Below are 26,631 nucleotides of genomic sequence, written 5' to 3'. Positions count from 1 at the left end.
GTGGATTGACTGATAAGGATCTCCCTAACACTAAAGAAGGAAGGAAATGTGCAATCTTTATGAGAACCAATAGGAGGCACAAGGGTAGCAAATTTTCTTGGCATCATTACCTCCCTCCTGGAGTTGAGCTGTGATGTTGAGTTCACATTGTACTTTCGCTTTCAGCACAAGGACAATCTGCTCCTCTATAGTAATGGTGCCATCCGAATCCAGCTGTAGAAAGGAACAAAATACAAACATTTTCATCATATTTTTCCAAGTCAGGATACAAGCTTTCATTATTTCACCTTCTAATCTAATTGAAAATGAGTTTTGATATCAAGCTATTTGAAATCAAAATTGAAAATCCATCAATGTGTAAGATTTTAGAATAATTTCACTTTTACCTGATTAGCCTTTTAAAAAATCTCATACCAGAAGAAGTGAGAAAATTTTAATATAGTTAGGTAACTATATTAGAGATAATAGACTAAGGAAAAAATAAAATAGAGCTATTATACTAAGAAAAAATACTAAAAAAAAAAATAATTACATTAGAGATAATATACTACTAAAAATAAAAATAATATACAAAGAAAAAACGAATTTCCTGCAATATTATGCTTCCATCTAACATGATATAATTTTTTTAGTACCAAGAGTGGTTGGTTCCAGAGGAACAGAACCTTAAAGAGGAAACAATCTGTATTTATCACCTATAGCTGTGTAACAAAACATCCCAAAACATTGTTGTGATTTAAAACAACAAACATTAATTTGTTTCACAGTTTGGGAGATGCTTAGCTGGGTATTATTTTCTAAGATATTTATAGCACAAACAGACACTCAGTGAATAGTCCAATACATAGTTTTGGAGATTTCTGGATTATATTCATAGCTCAATGCCCAAACTTATTCTAATGATTTTTTTAGAAAATGAGAGCATAAGTAAAAACTAATTTGGGAGACTGAAATATATACCAGAGTTTATCTATCAATATAATACAACACAGATTCTGAGTTATAAGTAGATACACTGAAAGTGAGCCTAAAATCTCACATATCAAAAAGAAAGAATGAACTGGAAACAGATGAGTCTCTGAGTGGGCACGGCAGGAAAAATTGACTTCTTCCCATTCGTCCTCTAGAAACAGTCAGGCACCACTGAAGTTTTTTGTTTTGTTTTGTTTTGTTTTGTGGCTGTTTTTTCAGTTAAACCGTTACTTCCTTTTACTTCAATCCTAGAAAACACTGTGTAAATTGTGACCAAATTTCAGAACCGTACATTTGATTCAGAGAAATTTAACTTCAATTATCAAAGGTGAATATTTCAAATCACCCCTTGTACCATTTTTATTTGAAAATATTCTTTTTTATTTGTTTCTGTGCACATGCCGCCTTTTTATTGGGATAACCTTTTCAGGATCCTGTGCGTCTTATAAACTATAGCTTCTAAAGATATTTTGTTCTAAAACATCTGGTCAGTTTAGCCAGGAGCAAGTATGATCAGAATGTGCTAAATCATGATCTGTTAAATTGATCTTTAGTCATTGTATTAGTCCATTCTCACACTGCTATGAAGAAATACCCAAGACTGGGTAAGGAAAGAGATTTGATTGACTCACAGTTCCAGATTGCTGGGGAAGCCTCAAAAAACTTACAATCAAGGTGGAAGGCAAAGGAGAAGGAGGCACCTTCTTCACTGGACAGCAGGATGAAGTGAGTGCAAGCAGAGGAAATGCCAGACGCTTACAAAACCATCAGATCTCATGAGACTCACTATCAGAACAGCATGGGGGAAACCACCCCCATGATCTGATGACCTCCCCTGCTCCCACCCTTGATATGTGGGGATTATGGGATTACAATTCAGGATGAGATTTTGGGTGGAGACACAGCCAAACCAAATCAGTCATTTCCAGTAAAAGCAAATAAGTATTTGTTTTTTATATTGCTTTCTTTTATTCCTTCGTTATAGACACAAGTGTTCTTTAACATAGAATGACATTAAAATGATAGTGTACTTCAAATAGAAGAGCAGTTTACATTTTCAATGTCTGTTTCTCCAAAAGCAACAATTGCACCCAAAACAAAATGTTACATTTAGAAAAATAGATGTTAGTAATTTTTCCTGGACAAGTGATCATTTATGATTTGAAATCAAATGTTAAATTCCAATCTGTCACATATTTGATAGGTAAGAGAAGCCGTAATTTGGTAATTTGTACTTTATTAAAAGCCCCTAACGTTGTAAATACAGATGCCAATTTTAATGTTAAGATATGAAAATCTTCATAATTAACCCAATATTCACATTTATTCAATTTTTAAGTAACCATAAATCTATAAGTTAGATTAATTTAAGAGGTATTCTGGAACTTCCACTTCCAGCGTGATGGAGTTGATGTGCTTTCCCCAATTCCTCTCAGTAAATATAAACAAAAGCCCTACACTTTATATATAAAATGAATATAACAATATTCTAAAAGGCAGAGAGATGATGCAGAGCAGGCTACAGATCCTGGAAAACAACATAGTGGTAAATTCCCTGGGTTTTCTTTCTGCCTTCTACATCCCCAACTTGGAGTAAAAGAAGCTGGAAACTCTGGAACACCAATAGGCACAGGCAAAAAAAATTTTTAAGTCTCAAGAGAAGCCTGCTGTCTAGCCAAGGAAGAAAAAGACAGCCTGGAAAAACACCACAGAAAAAGCTGCAGCCCACAACTGGGGCTTAGACTGGGAGGGTTCTTGGCTCTGCCCAGGGAAGAATTCAAAGACAAGCTGGTGGTGTTTGACAGCAACTTTTATTGAAGTGACAGTGCACAGCAGCAACAGCGGTACTGTTCCTTGCAGAGCAGGGCTAGGCAGTCTGCCCAGAGTAGCAGCTCAGAGGCAGCTCTGTAGTCATATTTATACCCACTTATATGCAAATTAAGAGGTAGATTATATAGCAATTTCTTTTAAAAAGGGTGGTAACTTCCGGGTCATTGGGTCATTGCTGTGGAAAGGTGTGGTAACTTTCAGTGCTGCCATGGCAGTGGTAAACTGGCATGGAACACTGGAGGATGTGTCTTATGGAAAGCCACTTCCACCCTGTCCCTCTTTTAGCTAGTCCTCAATTTGGTGCAGTCTCTGAGCCCCACCTCCTACCTCAATATCTCAAGGATTCAGCTTTTTATTCCATCTCATTACATGTGATTTTCAGGTCATGAATCATTGCCTCCACACTGATGTACTCTCCTTAAAAAGTCATAAAAATTATAATTTTATGAATTATTCAATCTTATGTAATTATTTTGTTCTGCTTGATCTTGATTTGCAGTTTCATGAACCCATTAGTTTTTTCATTAGAGTTTTAGAAATTTTTATTTAGTCAGTTGATCTCAATGGCTACAACAGGTCTCACCCAATTTCCCTGTGGTCTTTTGATTTGCTTAGTTTGTTGCCCTCAGGCTTGGCCTTTTGGTTCAAAACCATTGTACAAAATAAATTCGTTATGCTCCTGTTGGTTTTACTTTGTATTATTTCCTTTAAACTTTGGACCTATCTGTGTCATGATCCAATTCTATAGAAACAACACACCTAATAGAATAATGCTGGCCCAGTGCTTCAAATGATAACCAATACTTATGGAACCAACAAAATTGAACTTAACAGTGGACTCTGGGAAGATTTAGCCTGAGAGTCACTTTCTCCAGGTCAGGCTTGTTGCTCAAATGTGACTGAAAGTGTTATGATACTGACTCCTAGTCGCCAATTACTTCTTCCCAATGTGAGACTAGACCAACAATCCAGGACAGGTGCATCTCAGCACCAAGGGACAATTAAAACCAACCCACAGGAGAGTCGATCAGTGATGCTTTCAGAAAAATGTGGAAGTTGTAAGATCCAAACTAGAGTAACTTGTGTCAAGCCTTGGCAAGTGGAGCAGGGCAGAACCATGAAAGCAGGGCTCTCACACATGATTTGCTGGATAACGGGAACTATCGCAAGAAATTTTTCCAAACCACAGTTTACTACATGGATATCTTACACAAGGACAGCTAGCAACACAAGGACAGCTAACCACTTATACAAGAACACTTGCCTGTCACACTGTCTGACAAACTCAACCCAAAACAAGGGACCTCTACAACCTCCCAGAATGGTTTAAGAGCAAAGAACTAAAGCATTCCCTCTCACTGGCCCGTAACAAGAGTAACTCCCACCCTAATACTGTGCTTTACCAAAGGTTTCTGGACACCCCACCTTTTCTCCACAACCTGCATATGAGGAGCCTGGACTTCCACCCCTCCTGACAGTAACAGTGTCCCTCTACTTCTCAGCTGGAGGGGATTCAGAGAAGACCTAGTGGAGAGTCAGCCTAGCAGTAACAAGGCTACTCCCATTGTGGTGTCAGGGGAGGCCACATGAGAAGCAGAACTCATACCCCCACCCTTCAGGACCATGGAGCAGCCCACCATAGGTGTCAGTGATAGCTGACAGGGGAACCAAAACTTCTACTTCCACGAGTAGTAATAAGGTGATAATCCCACTTCCCCAATTATATTAGTACCAAATAAAGTAGAGCAAACAAAATTACCAGAGACTAAAAGAGGGACATTATGTAATAATACAAGGGTCTCTCCATCAAGAAAACATGGCTTCCAAAATGTGTTTGCATCAAAAAAACAGAGCTGCAAAATATTTGAAGCAAAAACTGATAGAAATGAAAGAAGAGTTAAACAAATCCACAATTACAATTGGAAGCTGCAACCCCCTTACTCAACAATTGATAGAACAACTAGACAGAAAATCAGCAAGGATATAGAAGCCAACAATGCCATCAACCAACAGGATCTAATAGACATTTACTGAACACTTCACCCAGCAATGGAGAATACACTTTCTTTCCAAATACATATAGAACAAATACCAAAGTAGACCATATCCTGAATCATAAAACAAATCTCAACAATTTTTAAAGAATTGCAAGCATACGGAGTTCTCAGACCACAATGTTCTCAGACCACAATGGAATCAAACTGGAAATCAATAACAGAAAGATAATAAAACTCTCCAAACACTTAGAAACTAAACACACTTCTAAATAATCCATGGGTCAAAAAGAAAGTCTCAAGGGAAATCAAAAGTACATTGAACTGAATGAAAACACAAAAATAACATATCAAAATTTGTGGTACAGATCTAAGGCAGTGCTAAGAGAAATGCATAGCACTAAATTCACCCATTAGAAAAGAAGAAAAGTTTTGCATCGATAATATAATCTCCCACCTTGAGAACCTAGAAAAAGAAGAAAATAAAACCAAAGCAAGTAGAAAGAAGGACATCATAAAGAGGAGAAATCAATGAAATTGAAACAGAAAAACAATACAGACTATCAGTAAAACAAAGAGCTGGCGATTTAAAATTACCAATAATATTGACAAGCTTCTAGAAACTCAACCAAGAAAAAAAGGAAGAATACACAAATTAAACTATAGAAATGAAAAAGAGATAGTGGTTGCCAGGAGTTGAGGAGTGGCAAGTGCAAAGGAAGGGGTTTGGCTATAAAGAACATCAGAAGGGATCTTTCTGGGAAGAAAATGTTCTGTATCTTGACTGTTATCAATGTTATTATCTTGGTTGTGATATTTTATTGTAGTTTTATAAGAGGTTATCATCTTACAAGTGATAAGGGGGGAAACTGGGTAAAGGATACACATGTTCTTTCTCATTAGTTCTTCCAACTGCATGTGAATTTACAACTATCACCAAAAAAATCATTTTTTAAGAAAAGAAGCATTCTTCGAAGCATTCTTCTCTAACTTAAAAAAACCACAAAATATTACCTCATTCTAGTAAATGAGAATCTACCACAAGGTGATCATAAAAAAAGATATGGGGGGGCACCCAAGATGGCTGAATAGGGACAGCTTCAGCCTCCAGCTCCCAGTGTGAGCAACACAGAAGACGGGTGATTCTGCATTTTCAACTGAGGTACCGGGTTCATCTCACTGGGGCATGTCGGACAGTCAGTGCTGGTCAGCGGGTGCAGCCTGACCAGCGAGAGCTGAAGCAGGGTGAGGCATTGCCTCACCTGGGAAGTGCAAGAGGGAAGGGAATTTCTTTTCCTAGCCAAGGGAAACTGAGACACACAACACCTGGAAAATCGGGTAACTCCCACCCTAATACTGCACTTAACCAAAGGTCTTAGCAAACGGCACACTAGGAGATTATATCCCACACCCGGCCTGGAGGGTCCCACGCCCACGCAGCCTCCCTCATTGCTACCACAGCAGTCAGAGATCTAACTGCAAGGTGGCAGCGAGGCTGGGGGAGGGGCACCCGCCATTGCTGAGGCTTAAGTAGGTAAACAAAGTCCCCAGGAAGCTCGAATTGGGTGGAGCCCACCACAGCTCAAGGAGGCCTGCCTGCCTCTGTAGACTCCACCTCTGGGGACAGGGCATAGCTAAACAAAAAGCAACAGAAACCTCTGCAGATGTAACCATGTAGGGACATGGATACAGCTGGAAACCATCATTCTCAGCAAACTATTGCAAGAACAGAAAACCAAACACCACATGTTCTCACTCATAGGTGGGAATTGAACAATGAGATCACTTGGACACAGGAAGGGGAACATCACACACCGGGGTCTATTGGTGGCGGAGGGGCCAGGAGGGATAGCATTAGGAGATATACCTAATGTAAATGATGAGTTAATGGGTGCAGCACACCAACATGGCACATGTATACATATGCAACAAACCTGCACGTGCACATGTACCCTAGAACTTAAAGTATAATAATAATAATAATAAAAGGTATATAAAAATATTTTAGATATGATTATTTTATAATTTTACAAAAATATCTCTTTCCTAAAGTGAAGTCTACTTAACGAATATAGTGTTCTCTTGGAAAGTTACTATAACATTTATATATTAAGTTTTACTTGAATTTGGAAAGGATTAAAAGGATATGTTTTTTAAAAATGAATTCCCTTCTAGGCTAGAGTGTTGGTTAATTTCATGTAGCAACTTGGGTGGGCCATGGGTGCCCAGATTACATTTGTTTCTGGTGTGTCTGTGTGTCTGTTTTCATTTAAGATTAACGTTTAAATCAGTAGACTCAGCAAAGCAGATTGCCCTCCCACAGTGTAACTAGGCCTCATCTAATTTGTTGAAGGTTTCAATTGAACAAAAGGCAGAGGAAGAAGGAATTTGCACCCTTTTTTTCCCTTCCTGGCAACGTTTCACCTCATCTTCTCTAGCCCTCAAAGTGAGATTTAGTCCATCAGCTCCCCTGGTTCTCCGACGTTCAGACTTGGACTGAATTATACCACTAGCTTTCCTGGATCTTCAGCTTGCTTACAGTAAGGGAGGAGACCACCCCTCATATTGTCTTATGCCCAATTTCTGCCTCCATAGAAAGAAGAAGTAAAAACTAAAAGGCAGAAATGAAATCCACAAGCAGACAGCCTGGCGCCACACCCTGGGCCTGGTAGTTAAAGATCAATCTCTGACCTAATCGGTTATGTTATCTATAGATTACAGACTTTGTATTGAAAAGCAATGTGAAAATCCCTATCCTGTTTTGTACCGAAATAATTACTGGTGCATGCAGCCCCCAGTCATATACGCCCTGCTTACTCAATCAATAACGACCCTCTCACGTGTACCCCTTAGAGTTGTGAGTTCTTAAAAGGGACAGGAATTGCTCACTCAGGGGGCTCCGCTCTTGAGACAGGAGTCTTGCCAATACCCCCGGCCGGATAAATCCCTTCCTTCTTTAACTTGGTGTCTGAGTTTTGTCTGCAGCTGGTCCAGCTACAACAGCAAATCCTAGTACTTCTCAGTCTCCATATTGTGTAAATCACTTCCTCACAGTAAATCTGTTTGTATATATATCCCATGGGGGTTCTGATCCCTGAAGAACTCTAACACAGCTAGCCATTCTACTTTCCATAGCCTGAGAGAAAACTGAGCTGGTCTATAAGAAGGAATTTTGCTTGGAATTCAGGGTTTCTCATATACTCCAGTATGAATGGGCCAAGTAACAAATCAGTTTTATGAACTCTCTACTCCATGTTTTCCCACAGACCTCAAAAAAGTTCATATGAACTTATAATTATTTTATTTTCCTTTTCTTAAATGCCAATGTCACTCTCATGAGTGTGATTCCCTTGAGGGTAGCTGAAGCTTTTATGTTCTAAAGGAGGTTTAACAATGAAAACATGTTTTTAATTATTTAGAATGTATTGTCTGTAATATTGCTTTAAAATAAGGGAATCTGTTATAATAAACAATATAGTTTTCAGAAATATATTACTGAATCATCTTTCTTTAAATTATGAACCATGAAACTATTTTTGTTTAGTCCTTTTTAAAGTCAACATAAAAAAAGAAAAACAGATAATATATACAGCATAAATACATTACACAAACACACACAAGGAAGCATGCATACTCACACAGATACACACACACACACAATATGAAAATGTCTTGGCTTCTTAAGTTTTTAATCCTTTCACATAATGAACTCTAATTCAAACTAAATCTGAAGATCAGTTGATTTTGCACATTTGACTACAAATTCTAAAAGTTTCCATGACCCTGTTCATGCAAGAAGTAAATTGAAAATGATTTAAGAAAACCATGTACCTATCTGTGGTATGGCTCACACATAGTTAAATGAAAACATTAAGAATGCGATCACATTGAGCTGTCATCCTTCAAAGCTATTGCTCATCCTTTTCTCTTATATTTTAACTACATGTGAATTTATTACAGATATTTGTAGAGCTCCAATTACTACTTAGAAACAAAGCATGGTTAAATTTTTAAGAGTCATATAATGATTACAGAGACAAAGAACAGATTAGCAGTTGCCAGGTGTTGCGGGGAAGGGAGAAGTAAGTGGTCGTGGCTATGAAAGGATTCCTGTGCTGGAACTATTCTATATCTTCACTGTGGTGGTGATCACATGCAACTCTACATGTGATAAAACTGCATAAACCAAATACACGTGCACACACACAAGTATGTATAAAACCAATGGAATCTGCATAAGACAGAGGGATTATATCAATGTCAATTTCCTGATTGTAATATTGTACTATAGTAATGAAAGATGTTACCATTGAGACAAAGTATATGAAAGGTATTTAGTATCTGTATTATTTCTTACATTGCATGTGAATCTATAATTCTCCCAAAACACAGATTTTTAAAAATTCATCTGCTAAAGTTTATCAGGAATTGTTTAGTTTCATGACTATAACCACGAAAAACACCAACTAAATTTTAAGTTAATTATAAATTAAGTGCAATATAGTATTTGAGCTAAAGTAAGGTCAAATATATTAAGACTACTCTGTTAGCAAAAAGAAAATTGAGTGCAAAAGAAATCATGCATTAGGTAGTCCCTCACAACTTGTATAGGTTCCTGAAAATATGAGACATTCCCTTTATCCTCCTTTGATAAATATATGGTATATTTCCTCATTTATTTAATGTTTATCTTTTTAAGCTTTAGTAAAGCTTTCTTTTTGTCATACAGGTTCAGCATAATTCTTCCGTTCATTTCTAGTTATTTTATTTTTGATCGCTATTACTAATAGGATATTCTTATTATGCTAAGTGGCAGTTTTTTTACACATAAGGAAGCTATTTTATTTCCTATTTTTAATGTCATTCTTGGTGACATTACTGAACTTTTTTTAGTTTTAATAGTTTCTAGTGAATTCTAGTGACTTTCCTATAAAAGTATTGCTAACATCTGCAAATAACAGAATCAACAGAATAAAGCTAAAATTGCTCATAAGGTATTTGTATTTTAACATAAAGTTAAAATTGATTTTTCATGTTTTGCAATGATAAGCAAGACTGATCTACTTCTGTGATATTTTGCCTTTCTTTCTCCCCTCAAGATATGGCTGACTTGCACAGTTACTCCTGGATTTTCTATTTAGCTTCTCTTATTTTATCCAGCTTATTCTAATGATGTTCGCCTCCTATTAGACCATAGATTCCCACCTTTGTAGCTGGGCATGGTGGCACATGCCTGTAATCCCAGCTACTCAGGAGGCCGAGGCAGGAGAATCGCTTTAACCCAGGAGGCGGAGGTTGCAGTGAGCCAAGATTGTGCCATTGCACTCCAGCCTGGGCGAGAGGGAAAGACTCCATCTCAAAAAAAAAAAAAAAAAAAAAAAAAAAGATTCCCGTCTTTGAACAGTACTTCTCTCTTAACAAGTACTTGTGTTTTTATGACCAGCTTTATTATAACAAACAGACCTGGAATTTTTCAAATAAATAAATCCATGTCTTTTCAACACCATTTCTTGCAAATGAACTAGATTGCCTCCAAGAGAAAAAACATCTAGCTACACCCCAGTTACAAATTTTGGCACAGGAATTTTCTCTCTCTTCTTTCTTTATACACATGCCTAGTTACTCGGCTTCCAGGATTATAACAAAAAAGACTAATTTTACAATGTATGTAAAATGGATCCTTAATGCATTTCAAGAGATAAATAATGAAATCTAGGAAGGACATTTTGGCAGCTTTAACAAATTTCCTGAAACTAATATGAGATTCATCCATCATTACTGAATTATAAACCCCTTGTAAAAAAAAAAAAAAAAAAAAAGTACCAAAGATCAAGAGACTCTTGTTAGACCTAAAACTAAGCTATATTTTTCTTCATCCCTTCTTTCTTTTCCAGTCTTCATTGGGAGGTACATTGCATTAGTCAGGGTTCTCTAGAGGGACAGAACTAATGGAATAGATATATATATATAAAGGGGAGTTTATTAAGTATTAACTCACCAATCACGAGATTCCACAATAGGCCATCTGCAGGCTGAAGATCAAGGAAAGCCAGTCTGAGTTCCAAAGCTGAAGAACTTGGAGTCCAGTGTTCAAGGGCAGGAAGCATCCAGCACGGGAGAAAGATGTAGACTGGGAGGCTAGGCCAGTCTCTCTTTTCACATTTTTTCTGCCTGTTTATATTCTAACCACGCTCGCAGCTGATTAAATTGTGACTGCCCAGCTTAAGGGTGGGTCTGCTTTTCCCAGCCCACTGACTCAAATATTAATCTCCTTGGGCAACAGCCTTACAGACACACACAGGATCAATACTTTGTATCCTTCAATCCAATCAAGTTGACCCTCTGTATCAACCATCACATACAGAACAGCAGATAGCTTGAAAAAGTAGTTCACCTAATTTCAACATTTTAACCCTGAGCTCAGAAAAATCATAGTAAGCTTTATCATGGCTAAGCCATAGTAGGGCAAGTCAAAGTATGTGGCTTCTATTTCTGCCAAAATTTAAAGAACTGATGATAATTAAGTTCGTAATGGTGAACAAAGTTGGCCATTGGCATTATTGGTTCAATAACACATGATAGATTCAAATATTTCCTACAAAGCACTTCCAGATAAATCATACAATAAATAACCATTGATTTTAAATGCTTTATATTTTCATGAGCTTTGGATTGGTCTTCCACACAAAGGTTTAACACCATCATTTTTAACACGTCTTTAACACTCCATTTCAGGTTGAACTAAATTAGTCATTTTCTCAAATTCTTTGAAAATGTTCTCCCACGCAGACTATTTTTCAAGGCAAACGCTTCAGTAAACCAAACTCAGCACTGACTCCTCAAATAAACAACTGATTAATATCAGTAACATCTGTTAACTCATCAAGAGCCGAGGAAAACCCCTTAAAATCATTTGCTTTGTTTTTTAATTGATTATTGGTGTTGCTACAACATCCTCAACTCCATTCTTTTCAAAAGGTAAGTAGTTTTAAACTAGTTATTTTTTCTAGACACATTTCATACCTGCTACAATCAAATATGATTTAACCCATTTATTAGTTCACCATTGGTAAATGGCTTTCCTTGCTTAGCTAACAAATGACAACCTTACTTTGAACTTTACTTTTATTGCAGCCTCATTTTTTAAAAGAAGTTATGTGATGAGATATCTCATCTTAAATGTTCTAATTTTTTCTGACTGAATGCTGTGCTATCAGCTGGGAATATTGTAATGATTGCTTAATCTGGGAATGTCAACATATACTGTATTCTATTAGCACAGCTGTGGTGTCACTGAATAATAAACACGATGCTTTTCCATTTTATTTGATAGCAAAAAAAATCCACGTACACTGTGCCTTTAGAAGCAGAATATTTAGTCCATTTTTCTCTTCTTATATTGACATGATGGTTTCTCCCTGGTAGTGAAAAAAGTAAAGTGAAAATGTAGAGCAATACATGTAGCACTTGAAATGTGTCAAGTTATGACTGAGTCACTGCAATTCAGAATGCACCAAACAGCCATGTGAAGCGGTGCTCTGTCTAAACCAGTCAACTCTGCTATGTAGCATAAAATCGCTATAGACAATAAGTAAGTGAATTAATGTGGCTGTGTTCAAATAAAATTTTATTAACACTGAAATTTTAATTTTATTTAATCTTCACATCTACAAAATATTATCCTTTTAAAATACAATAAAATCCCCTTTTAAATGTTTTAAATCTTAGAATAGTTTTAGATTTACAGAAAAAATTTAGTTATATGATAGTACAGAGTTCCCATAAACACTCAGTTTCCCCTTATTAAAATCTTAGTAGGTATATTTGTCATAATTAATCAATCAATATTGATATATTGTTATTCACTAAGTTGGTACTTTATTCAGATTTTCTTAGTTTTTACCTAACATCCTTCGTCTGTTCTGGGGTCTCATCAAGACACCACATCATGTTTACTTGTCATATCTCCTTAGGTTCTTCTTGGTTGTGATAGTTTCTCAGGCTTTCCTCAGTTTTAATTATCTTAACAGTTTTGAGGAACACTAATCAGAAATTTTGTATGATGTCCCACAGTTGGGTTTTTTCTTTTTTTTTTTTTTAATTTATTTATTATTATTATACTTTAAGTTGTAGGGTACATGTGCAAAACGTGCAGGTTTGTTACATATGTATACTTGTGCCATGTTTCTGTGCTGCACCCATCAACTCGTCATTTACATCAGGTATAACTCCCAATGCAATCCCTCCCCCCTCCCCCCTCCCCATGATAGGCCCCTGTGTGTGATGTTCTCCTTCCTGAGTCCAAGTGATCTCATTGTTCAGTTCCCACCTATGAGTGAGAACATGCGGTGTTTGGTTTTCTGTTCTTGTGATAGTTTGCTAAGAATGATGGTTTCCAGCTGCATCCATGTCCCTACAAAGGACACAAACTCATCCTTTTTGATGGCTGCATAGTATTCCATGGTGTATATGTGCCACATTTTCTTAATCCAATCTGTCACTGATGGACATTTGGGTTGATTCCAAGTCTTTGCTATTGTGAATAGTGCCGCAATAAACATACGTGTGCATGTGTCTTTATAGCAGCATAATTTATAATCCTTTGGGTATATACCCAGTAGTGGGATGGCTGGGTCATATGGTACATCTAGTTCTAGATCCTTGAGGAATCGCCATACTGTTTTCCATAATGGTTGAACTAGTTTACAATCCCACCAACAGTGTAAAAGTGTTCCTATTTCTCCACATCCTCTCCAGCACCTGTTGTTTCCTGACTTTTTAATGATCGCCATTCTAACTGGTGTGAGATGGTATCTCATTGTGATTTTGATTTGCATTTCTCTGATGGCCAGTGATGATGAGCATTTTTTCATGTGTCTGTTGGCTGTATGAATGTCTTCTTTTGAGAAATGTCTGTTCATATCCTTTGCCCACTTTTTGATGAGGTTGTTTGTTTTTTTCTTGTAAATTTGTTTGAGTTCTTTGTAGGTTCTGGATATTAGCCCTTTGCCAGATGAGTAGATTGCAAAAATTTTCTCCCATTCTGTAGGTTGCCTGTTCACTCTGATGGTAGTTTCTTTTGCTGTGCAGAAGCTCTTTAGTTTAATGAGATCCCATTTGTCAATTTTGGCTTTTGCTGCTGTTGCTTTTGGTGTTTTAGACATGAAGTCTTTGCCCATGCCTATGTCCTGAATGGTACTACCTAGGTTTTCCTCTAGGATTTTTATGGTATTAGGTCTAACATTTAAGTCTCTAATCCATCTTGAATTAATTTTCGTATAAGGAGTAAGGAAAGGATCCAGTTTCAGCTTTCTACTTATGGCTAGCCAATTTTCCCAGCACCATTTATTAAATAGGGAATCCTTTCCCATTTCTTGTTTCTCTCAGGTTTGTCAAAGATCCAGTTCCATAATGAGAAATCCATAGGTTTTTTCTATGGTTTTCTCATTATGGAACTGGGCCAATATATTTTGAAAAGGAAGACCACAGAAGTAAAGTGCCACTCACCTATCAATAGTGCAAGCTATCAACATGACTTCACTCTTACTATTAACCTCGGTCCTTCTTCTGATTTTTATTCAATGACTTAAAAATGTGAAAATCATTCTTAGCTCTGAGGCATAGAAAAACAGATGATGGAATGAATTTGGATAACAGACCATAGTTTGCCCATTTTTGTTCTAGTGAATAAAAATCTTGGAATAAAGTTTGAGAACTGAGGATATATCAACCCAAAATTTCCTATTCTAATAGATATTCCAATAGAAAAAAAACTGAAAAAAAATTCACTATCCTCATTAGCTGACGAAGGACTCAAAAGATAATCAGAAAAATAAATAGTGCATGGATTATTGCTTTTACTGAACTTGGGGGAATACTATGAGGAATGTAACCATGTAGGATATATTATATCTATACATGGACAAGACTGAATACAAAAATATCACTAACTACTATTGTCACCATATATATTAAGAAAATGGGCTATGGAGTGAATGTTACCTCCACTTTTAGTTGCTTTTGACAGAGCAGGAGCACCGTCATCTTGGACAAATACCACCATTTTAAGTTCTAGCTCCCTTTCTAACCTCACGCATTTCAAGGAAATCACTTCTCTTCTAACAACAAGTAACCAGAAAGAGCCGACAGTAAAACAAAGATAAGACAGCTTGGGCACAGAAGGAGGGGGAAAGTCTCTTGAGTAACCACCAAGCTTCACACTCATACAATGAGCCCCAGTAAAACAGTGGACCCTAATCAGCATATTCCTTTCCCATTAGGTGCACTAAGATGGGGAAGCTAAAAGCAGACTTGGGGGATATGCCTGCAGGTGGAGGAAGATGTATGGGAACAAACACAAAAACTATCCCTCTCAAATAAGCAAGACAAAGAGGCACAGAAGCAGTCCAAGTCTATGATAAGCTCTCCCACCCTGAACCCTTAAATACTTTTAGTCTGTAAGAGAGCATGCTCCTGACCAAAACTGGCCAGAAGCCCCTCCCAGGTTTATTCTCCAAAATAAACCTGTCTTTGACTGTTGAGCCACTTTTTGTGTTTCTTTCTTCCTTCTTCAACCCTTACAGCTTTTAGTTGTGACATTGTTCAAAGTGGCTAATTAGGTAATACAGATAAACAAATGGTTTTCAGCAACACATAGAAAACTTCAAGAATGTAAAAATAATACATGTTCCATTTAATCAATATCTTATATTCCATATGTTAAAAATGTTCAAAAATATAAAAATAATGGTTAATGCAGGAATAATTAAGTATAGCTCTTGCACTATTGAAATCATAACAGAGCTCAAATTCCATTTTCAAGTAACTAACTTTATAGTTCCTGAGCACTGAATCTTTTTTACACTTGCATTCCTTAAAGTCTAATTTTTCTTTCTGTACATCAGTGACACTTGATAGTGTCAAATGCTGTCTCTGCTAAGGCTGGCTCTTGGAGTTTCTGTAATCATGACTTCTATGTAGCTGTGTCTGAAATTGCTAGAGTGGCATCACATGGGGAGAACATACTATGATAACAACACTCCAAGATGAAAGGAGGACCACTCTCTCAAGATTCAAGTGGTGGCTCTCTGTCATTTGTAATATAATTTAATGAGTTCAAATTGCCAGTCTTCTGCATTGTTTATAAACATTCTCTGTGTGTGTGTGTGTGTGTGTGTGTGTGTGTGGTGGTCACTTTTTAAACAAATAAGGATGAAATAACTACATCTGTGTTTATATTTTATATGAGCAAAAAAATTATGGAGAAAGAGGTGGAAGATGTACAGTATTATCTGAGTGGGATGGAGAGGAGATGGGCCTGTACTGAGAGAGAAAGAGAATGAGTACAGAAGACAGGAAAATAGTCATAGGAAAATGGAAAAAAGTGGATTGTATAATGTCAAGTGAAAATATATATAAAATTTCATTTATGACATAATTGAAAGTATATATTAATTGAACAAGCACATAGACAAAGACTAAATAGAAATGCAGGTAGTTTTTGCTTTTGACCCCTGTTATATGTATATAGCAAAAACATTACTTTTAAAGCTACCGCTGTTGATAACCTGAAAAAATCTGAATCTCTGGTATGATGGAACTTGAAGCCTTATACTCTTGACATATGACAAAATGAGACCCAGAATTTTGCCACTTATCTGTGGCCACCCAGCTAATTTACAGTAAAACATGGACTACAGCCAGGTATCCTGTCTTCCAGTACAGTGTCCTTACACAGCACTACCTCTGCCTTTCAAGGCTATTCTATGGAAGCTCTACTCAGTGATAGAGTTCATTTCATGAGGAAATGAAATCAGCCAATGATTATCACTCTAGAAATAGTGTTGACCTGTTTTGGACATGAGAAATCATCAAGAAGATCGTTTCCTGCCAGCAATCGGCAACGAGGATCTGAGATTACAGAAAATCAGGCTGAAGGCCAAATTATATATCTACACATAATAGCAACAATGGTCAATGTTCTATTCATTTCTAACTAGTGTCACTCCCTCTAGGCAATACATCTGTCATGCAGCACAGCTGTGCGATCCTGGGAGATAATAACAACTGGGAAAAGTGAAGTGGTAATATCCATCAGCAAGAAGGAAACAAATTTTGAGCAAAAGCAATGAAGAAGGTAGATATTAATCAAGTACTTATATTAATAAATGTAATATTATAACAGCTATCAGTGTTATGAAGAAAATGTCCATTTGCTATCAGAAAAATGTGGGTTCTGAAGGAGAAGCCATAAGAAATAAAAGGAAGAGAAAACAGCCTCGCAAAATTCTCACACACATACACACCCCATTTAAAAGCCTTCAGGAGTTCCCACTAATGCTTAGAAATATTCTTAATCTAATAATCGTTCCATTAAAAAGAATTTGACTGATCTTCTAATAAAAGAAGAGGAAAGAGCTCACATATTTTGTTATCAGGCACCTTAAAGCTTTTTGTTTGTATATTTTTAAATTCAAGACTCACATTCTATGAGTAGATGTCACTATAATGCTTATCCTATGAATAAGTCCTATTTTACAGTGGAGCCAATGGAGACACCAAGAGATGAAATTAACTACCTAAAGTCACATGACTGTTTAAAAACTTAATTAATAACCCAGAGAAAAGACAAAAACAAAACAGAGGGGAAAGAAAGGACAAGATGGGTTCTAGCAGATGACAAAACCAACTGAAGTTCAAGACAGGAAAATAAGTGAGATGCATGAATGCTGGTTGAAAATATTTTATTTTGTCACAAAGAATTGAGGAAGTTCTGGGAAAGTGAAACCTACTCTCTGTGCATTGGCAAGAAAAAGCCACACCTAGGACCCTTCCATATCACTGCCTCTGGTCTACCAGGGCTGAAGAGACTACTCACAATCAATGCAGCCACCAAGAAGCCCATTCCTCAGGGATTTAAGGCTTCCTTATAACTAGAAGACAAATGGAAACAGTCCTGGTTGTCAACAGAAAAGAATGAGAACAAACCAACTCTCTTACCTTTAACTATAATAGTGTTTGTGGCAATAAACACAGTATAGAGATAATCAACAGTCAAGTTTCCATTTGACTCTGCCAAAGATAGTCCCTAGTTTCCACTTTGGAGAAGCTGCCTGTATTCTAGGACTTGGCATGATCTCAGCTCACTGCAACCTCTTCCTCCAGTGTTCAAGCCATCCTCCCACCTCACCCTCCCGAGTAGCTGGGATTACAGGCATGAGCCACCATGCCCAGCTAATTTTTGTATTTTTAGTAGAGATGGTGTTTCACCACATTGGCCAGGCTGGTCTCTAACTCCTGACCTCAAGTAATCTGCCCACCTCAGCCTCCCAAAGTGCTGGGATTACAGGCATGAGCCATTGCACCCAGCTGTCCTCATTCTTAACTCCACCAGTAATAGTTTTGACAGTTCTGTTTATTATTACCACAATTTCCAATTAACACATGCATTGAGATGCAGAGTGCAGGCCTACTTGATTTGTTGATTTATCCCCTTTTATCTCTATACCCCACTCCTACTTCTCTACCTCCCATATACAAGCATTTATGTGAGACACACACACACACACACAAAATCTTTTATCTGAATATGTTCATAAAACATATATTACTGTTTATATGCATGTATTTTAATGTATGTAAATGATATCATACCATATATCCTATTCTTTCTGTGTCACATGTTATCCTGTTTTTACAATCTTGTCCATGCTGATTTGTGCACATTTAAGCCATTGCTTTTTATTGCTGCACAATACCCCATTACAAACACCCAGATTGTCCCTAATTCTCTAACATCACAGAATTACTGCGAGAATCATTATAGACCTGGGTGAGAAATTCCTTGGGATAGAGACTCAGGGACAGAGATTGCTGGGACAGAGGACATGTGTATACAAAATGTCACTAAGCCGTGCCCAGCTGATCTCCACAATGAGGGTACCAGTAGGAGGGGTGGGCCCCAGAGGTAAAAGCCAGAGTATAAATCATGGCTGCTTGTGTGAGTTGAGTATATTATCTAACACCTCGTAGCCCCATTTTCTCATTTATAAAAATGTGAACAATTACAGTGCCCATCTCATAAAGTTACTGTGATAATTAAATGAGAGAATCAAGTACTTAGCACAGTATTTGGTACTTGGCAAGTAGCATCACTGATTACCATTTTTCCACACCCAGAAAGAGACTTCTGATTTTTCTAGTAGGCTCTGAATCTTTATACTGGAAGGTCAATAGTAGGAATTCTAAGACGTGGCCATTTTTTCACAGCAGGGGACTCCTCTGATGGGCAACCTTTCCCCCAGGGTTCTCCATTGAGTTGGACAAAACTGTCAGATTCGCTTGCTGGTCTGAGGTTACCCCTGTCCAATCCTTCTCCCTCTCCCTTTCAACTTTCACAAGCATTACCTCCTCCCCTAATAAATCTCTGGAACCCCAATTCCATCTCACAGTCTGTTACCAGGAGGATCCACTAACACAGTAAAAGAAAATACTGAACATGTTTATCTAGTGGTCCTCATTACCATGTGATAATCTGACTATAGAAAATGCATTGCTGGGCTCTGTAATGATGTATGAATGCATGGGTTTTGAACTGTGCATTGAGACAAAAGTATATCTTTACCAACCAGAAACCACAGAGACCCTTAAAACAGTTGATGAGCGCTAGTCTATATCATCTATTTTATGGTATGATCCAACGTTTACTGAATACTAAATATTTACTCTACACAAGTTCATTCTGCCTGTGAGTTCCCTTTGGTTTTCTATCAATATATTATAATTATTTTTTCAAATATCTGTGTTAGCTACCAATATATTCATCATTAACTGGGTACGCTAAAAAAAAATTAATAAAGCCAGGCTCATTTTTCATAAATACCTTGTCTCTCATACTTAAGCTAATAATATCAGCAACTGATATTTGAAGTAAATAATACCCAGAATATATTTAGTCTCTATTATACTCCAGGTTAACTAATGGAATTTCAGAGTAGAAAATGACTGTAACCTAAAGTAATAAGACAAGAATTATAGAATTAAAAGAATCTTAGGCCAATATGACTCTTTTGAAGATGAAGAAACTGAAGGTCAGAAAATGTATCAGTTTGTCGATATAAATCACTTGAATTTAACCTCCAGATTTTGTTTAAAATGTCAAAAATTTGGCAAATGTAATACCACAAACTGTCATTTTATGCAATTCATAATCTATAGATATAAATGGAAATCCGTGTAAAGCAATGATTCTCAACCAGGAGTGATTTTGCCTTCCAAAATATGTATAGCAACATCTAGAGACATTTTTGGTTGTCTCAGTTAGGGGGAGGGGTGCTACTAGCATCTACTGGATGTAAGAGACAGGGATGGCGCTAAATACCCTGCAATATACAAGACAACACCCCCGCCCCCACCAAAACAAAGAATTATTATATATAGCCCAAAATGTCAATAATGCCAAGGTTGGGAAACCCTGGTTTAAAATTATAGAAAAAGTATTCAGTGTCCTAATGGTTTTGTTGAAAGCAAAAGAAAAAGAAAATATTCTGCCCACAATCCCATGGTGATTTCTTTTTTCTTTCTTTTCTTTTTTTTTTCTTTCTTTTCTTTCTTTCCTTCCTTCAAGACAGGGTCTCATTTTGTTGCCAGGCTGGGGTGCAGTGGCATGATCATAGCTCAGAGCAGCCTCGAACTCCCAGACTCAAGAGATCCTCCTATCTCCCAAAGGTCTGGGATTACAGGCATGAGCCACCACACCAAGCCTTTTTTCGTATTGTACTAAATAATACCTCCCCATTTCCTTATAAAAAGTAATCTAGAACACTAAAGAAAATAAATGGTTAGTTGCCTCTTAGGTATAAGAAGATGCCATTTTTAAGCAAATTATCCAAATATCTTACAAGATAGAAATGTAGGAAGTATAGTAGAGACTACCAGAGTTCTATAACGGTCATGGAAATTTATCACCAAATTTTTTTCCATGCATTCATATTCCTTCTGGTCACTTGATGAATTTTTTCAGGTTTAAGTGTACCTTACTTTCAGGTATCCATTGCTAATATTATTAGTCAATGTATGACACACAAATTGCTTATTAACAAAATTTATTTATCAACAAAATAAATCTACATGAAGCATCTTGGTCATGTTAAGTAAAGCTCACTTTTAGCATGGCACATATTCTAGAAATCCCCTTTAAGTTTTAATGTCTCTGGTTATGTCTATAACAAATAGGTTTTTAAAACTGCACTTTTAGAATAATTGAAATTTAAACTAGTCATCTGAAAGCCGAGAACATAGTATTAAGTTTAGACAGTATCAATACATAAATCACTGCTTTACATTCTCACGGTGAAATAATTTTTTACTGGGCCTTCATTTGATGGTCTAGGTGCACCCCCTACCGAATTGGAGAGAAATACCTTGATTCAGTTTAAATTCACAGGGCTCTTGAACTGCATAACATCTACCACAATATGCATCTCTCTAGCTCATCTGAAAAGCTGACTGTAAACCCTGCATTTGATTTGACTCAAAAAAAAAAAAAAGTGCGTCTGAATTGTGCCTTGCACATTAAAGAGGCTTCACTGTGAAAGATCGCCCAGATAATCTCTAAATGATATTAGCGGTACGAAAGTGACAGCCACCGCTTCTTAACATTAACAAATGAGCTGTATTTTGGTATTTTTATTCTGTCTCCTAACTTGAATGGTGTGTGATTCTGTATCACAGACAGCCAATTATTCTTTCAGATAGTGATCACAATCGATCCTGTAAGTTTAAATTCTCAAAAGCGATGGTAAATTACCAGCAGACGAAAGCCGTTTTCATTAATTAAATGGGGACCACGGAGTTTAAGAAAAGTTTCTTCACCTTCCCAGCCTCACACTCCTGATCCACGACTCCGCTGTTCTGAAATATCCCCTTACTTTGCGGATGCCAGGATGCCCCAGGACATCACTCCACTAAAGCAGATCTTTGAAGCTCCACTAATTGCCTGCCACCACCTGCCGGGAGCGCCTCGGTGCGTGCCGGGGCGGGTGTGGATGTGTGAACATGAATGAGCTCTCGCGCGCACCTGGCCTCAGTGTTGCTAAAGCCAAATCGCCGCCGGACGCTCCGCGAAAACAGGTGTCGCGGAGCCCTGGCTCTTACCTGGGCTCTGGCCAGGAGGCAGCTGCCGAGCATCAGCCAACCCCAGACGTGGAGTAACGCCCCCAATCCGGCCATGCCCGGAACGGCTGTAGAGAAAAGCAGGGACCCTCCTCCAGAGCCCGGGAGAAGCTTCCAAGTCACCAACTTGGCTGGGCCTGGGCAAACTTGTGGTCAGTAACGATGCGCAGCTGGGGTGGTCGGGCCCGGGCCACCGGCCGAGGTGCTTGGGGTCTTGTCGCCGGAGCCTCGCGCTTCTCAGAGCCCACGTCCTGCTGCGCCGCGACTCGAGGTTGGTCTTGTCTTCCGGAGAGACTGGCCCGAGTCCTGCACTTGACTCGCAGCCCCGCGCCACCTGCCGCGGGAAGGGGGCGGCTCCCGCGCCAGGCGGATCCGGGTGCGCCCCTCGCGGCTGCGCTCGCGCTCCTCCTCGCGTCCCTCAGCCCCGGGGGCGGGGGGCAAAGGATCCCACGGAGCTGATGCCGCCACCCCCCACTCACAATGCTTCTGCTTCCTTCCACTCCGTCCCGGGTTCCAGGGCCCTGTCTCTAGGGGCCCCCTGGGTCTTCGGGGAGTGGTCCAGAAGTTCCCTACTGTCCTGCGTGCGCTGACCATCGGCCCTAGGACAGTCACAGGATGACTAAAGGCTCCCAAGGCCAGGTGGGCCCTGCGTCTGCGCTGTTCGCCGGACAGTTCTAAAACCCTCTAAAATGCTCTAATTTTCTCCTAACCATTATAATACTGGGTGTGTGTTAAGTAGAAATAATATATGTATTTCTTGTGGTTTAAAAGTTCTTTGTGTGGTATTGTGCTTTGAATTCTGGCATTTAAAAAAGATAACTAATATTCTTTTTTTCCCTTTTTTTTTTGTTTTGTTTTGTTTTGTTTTGTTTTGTTTGAGATGGAGTCTCCCTCTGTCGCCCAGGCTGGAGTGCAGTGGCACGATCTTGGCTCACTGCAACCTCCACCTCCTGGATTCAAGCGATTCTTCTGCTTCAGCCTCCCCAAGTAGCTGATACTATAGGCGCGCCACCACGCCCAGCTATTTTTTATTTTTATGTATTTATTTATTTTTTTTAAGTAGAGATGAGGTTTCTCCATGTTGGCCAGGTTGGTCTCGAACCCTTGACCTCAGGTGATCCGCCCACCTCTGCCTCCCAAAGTGTTGGGATTACAGGCGTGAGTCACCGCATCCGGTCTAATATTCTTTAACACTTTGTGTGTGGCTGTGTAAGCACCTTGATTTGGGACAAAGCCTATTCCTATATTTTCCTCAGAAGCATAACTATCAAGATGCCAGAGAATGCTTTAGACATTGAGTCTCCCAGGATCTGATACTGTTGGAAAAAGGCAAATCCCATAGGTGAAGCCCAATAATTCACAATAATCTGAGATTTCTCACAGATTGACCTCATTTCCTGCCAAAATGAAAACTGGGTTTGCTTATAAAATTTATAGATTATTGATTGCCAGCCAGCTCTAAAACATTTAAAGGAGTGACATATTTCCATTTCTACATGTCTGAAAATGTTCACTCCTATCTCTATTTTAATAGTGTTGTTTATATCATGTACATGTATTATAAACAATTTCATGTGCATTTTTGAAATAGCAGAACCTAAATTATACAACATACATACCTTGGCACATGCCTGCAGAATTACCAAATAAAGTTTACTTTCCACTGATTTCATCACTGATTTAAAGTTTTTGTTTTGAGCTTTTGTTTTTTGTGTGTTCTTTTTGGAGGCGGGTGTTGAAACTCTTTTTCAAAATAGAACCCTCTATAGTTGCTATTATCTAAAATCTTCAATTTGATTACATGATTTAGAATCGTCACATGTTACATTACCCTATTCAAGCAAGAAAATAATGATAATGGTAGTAATACTGATATATAACATTTTTAAGTGCTACTACATTCAGTTACTATTCTAAGTACTTTCCATGAAATTAATCTTTAATTCTGCGAGGTAAGTATTATCGTTATCCATATTAATAGACAAGGAAATAGACACTAAGTATTTGTCCAAGGTCCAGATATTCCGTCATTGTGGCACTGCTAGTCATCCGTTCTATTTGTGCAATAATATTACTACAAATTTTTATCATGTTCCTTAGGACTCACAAAACCAGGAATGCTTTTCCATGCAGTTTTTCTTTTCATTTCATTGTTCTATCTCCCAAAAATTGAGAATAATTTACTGTGCATAACAGCATGGGTTCTGGGCCAAGAAAAATTTCATGCTCCACTTTAGGAGTCTGGCAGTGTCTGAGAACATTTTTGGTTGTGTCAGTTTTGATATGTCACACATGCTACTGGCTTGTGGTAGGAAGAGGCTATGGATGCTGCTAACCATCCCACAATTCATAGGACAGCCCCTCAAATCAGAGAAATATCTGGCCCAAAATGTCAATAGTGCCAAGGTTGAGAAATCCTGCATTACAGCACAAAGGGTACCCAAGACTACTGCTATTTGTTAACTAGACGTTCAATCAAATAAGAAGTTCTATACCTTGGAACTTAAAACCAATTTTTGTTAAATGTATGCTATTCAAGTGGTCCATTCATACTAACGGGTACAAATCCACAGTTCAAGACTGAAAGTATTGAAAGCCTTGATTAGACTGTAGTAATTGAAAAATGTTAGGTAAAGTGAAAAAATATACAAATTGCTGTGATATCAAGATATTTGTGGCTCTTGTCATAAAATATGTAATTGCTTATATCATGGGTAAATTAGGAATAATTAATTAACATTATTTACAAGCTAACAACTTTAAAACAAACCTTTATGCAAAGTTGATGAAATGACTTACCTGCCAAATTGCTGCAAATGACATCTTGTCAGTCCTTAAATCAATGAAAGGCAGGTGACAGGTCTTATCATCTCCAATTACAAATGAAAAATGGAATTTTGATGATAAAGAGACTCAATTCTGAGCAAATCACAGTCAAAATGACATTTTCTGGTTATTTCTGGCAATGTTTTGCTTTGGATTTTTGCTGGTGTTTATTTATTTGTTAGTTTGTTTTTGTCTTTTGCAGGACCACCATGTCACATGCTGGTCAAGGTATCAGAATCAGCTGTGCTTGTTAAAATGCATATTCCTAGGTTTTACCTCAGGTCATTACTGAATCTCTAATGATTATTCTTGAACATGTGTTTGTATGTAAATCATTGCATATTGTCTTGATATAAAATTTTTAATGAAATTTTTGTTAAAAATATATGCTCAAATTTAAGGCTAATTGTGAATATTTACAAATAGAACACATGGCCTTGGTGAAGTGTTTCCCTACTCTCTTGTCTTGGTTGTTACTATTTTTCAAAGTCTTGACAACTTAGCAAAGATGGACATATCATTATTGTTTTAATTTTTAGTATATTTTTAAGTTTTGGCCAATTGTATTACAGCCTTTTAAAATCTCTTGTTCTTGCCTCTTGAAAGAAGAAAGGCTTTGAATTCTGGCCCTGCCACGTGCTAGCTGCGTAACCCTGAGCAAATTATATACTGGCCTCTCTTTGTCTTAATCTCCTCAATTGCAAGATGGGAGAAATGAGAGAACCTCCTTTACTCAGCTCCGGATGCTATAACAAAATACCATAAACTGGGTGGCTTATAAACCACAGAGATTTATTTCTCACAGTTTGGAGGCTGGAAAGTCCAAGATCAAGGTGCCGGCAGGTTCAGTGTCTGATAAAAGCCTGCTTCCTCATTGACCACTGCTGTCTTCTCATTGCAACCTCACATGGCAGAAGGGATGAGGGATTTTTCTGAGGTCTCTTTTATAAGGGCACTAATCTCAGAGCCCTCATGACCAAATCACCTCTCAAAGTCTCTGCCTAGTAAACCATCACCTTAAGGACTAGAACTTCAATATGTGTATTTTGGGGGAACATAAACATTCAGCCCACTGCACCCCCTCAAAATTTTGTTGGAAAAGTTAAGTGAGTAAACAAACATAAAGTCCAGGGAAATGCTCAATAAGTATTAGCTAGTATCATTAGCATTGTTTGGTGAAGATGAATATTATTATTATTATTATTATTGTGATCCTAGTCTGTGAATGGGCCAAGGGCTGTGGTAAGTTTGAGTATTCCCTATTTATGTAGAAAAGCACCGTCTATATTTACAATATAAAATATTTTTCTGACATAAATACCAAAATGTTTTTCAACTTTGTTTTTGGCCTAATTTATAATATCTTGATCAGTGCAGAAGTTTTTTTAAAATTTATGTATCTAAATCTAGCAATCTTTTCTTTTATAATTTCTTCCTTAGCTTTTATGGAAGAAAGGAATGGCATACTAAAAAATAGAAAATCTTTTCATCAGATCTTTTTACTAGTTCTTTTCTACCATTTCATAATTTTACATGTAATGTTTTAAAGTATCAATTTTTTAGGTGATATAACAATTTCTCCAAGTACCTAACCAGTTAATGCAACATCACTTATTAAAGAATCCATCTTTTTATTGGGAAAGATATTTTGAAGGGAGGTGGAGGACAAAAGTTTGCTAATGCCTCTGAAATCACAACTTTAGCTCGATGTAAGGCTGCTCTGACAGAAGAGGCTTAGAAATCAAAGTAGGGTTTGCAATCGATTGAATAGAGCATCTCTCCAGTTTATCCAGGGTGGAACACCATTCATCAAACTCAGATGTGAAACACCTCCATC

The 26,631-nt window shown here is 37.7% G+C and overlaps 1 protein-coding gene across 2 annotated transcripts in view; it reads right to left on the bottom strand.

Moving 5' to 3' along the window:
• PTH2R (parathyroid hormone 2 receptor) overlaps positions 1–22,307 on the bottom strand; it is an 89,255-nt gene extending 66,948 nt beyond the window's left edge. For both annotated transcript variants that reach the window (XM_065525960.2, XM_065525961.2), the window contains exons 1-2: positions 21,951–22,307; positions 111–213 (exon numbers count right to left, since the gene is read on the bottom strand). In XM_065525960.2, coding sequence (XP_065382032.1) covers positions 111–213; positions 21,951–22,025 — 178 coding nt within the window. In that variant the 5' untranslated portion in view covers positions 22,026–22,307. The remainder of the gene's footprint in view (positions 1–110; positions 214–21,950) is intronic.
• Between the last annotated feature and the right edge of the window lie 4,324 nt (positions 22,308–26,631).

The sequence above is a fragment of the Macaca fascicularis genome, chromosome 12 (assembly GCF_037993035.2).
Source record: "Macaca fascicularis isolate 582-1 chromosome 12, T2T-MFA8v1.1".
Classification (NCBI taxonomy): domain Eukaryota; kingdom Metazoa; phylum Chordata; class Mammalia; order Primates; family Cercopithecidae; genus Macaca; species Macaca fascicularis.
This window is presented reverse-complemented; position numbering and strand designations above follow the sequence as displayed.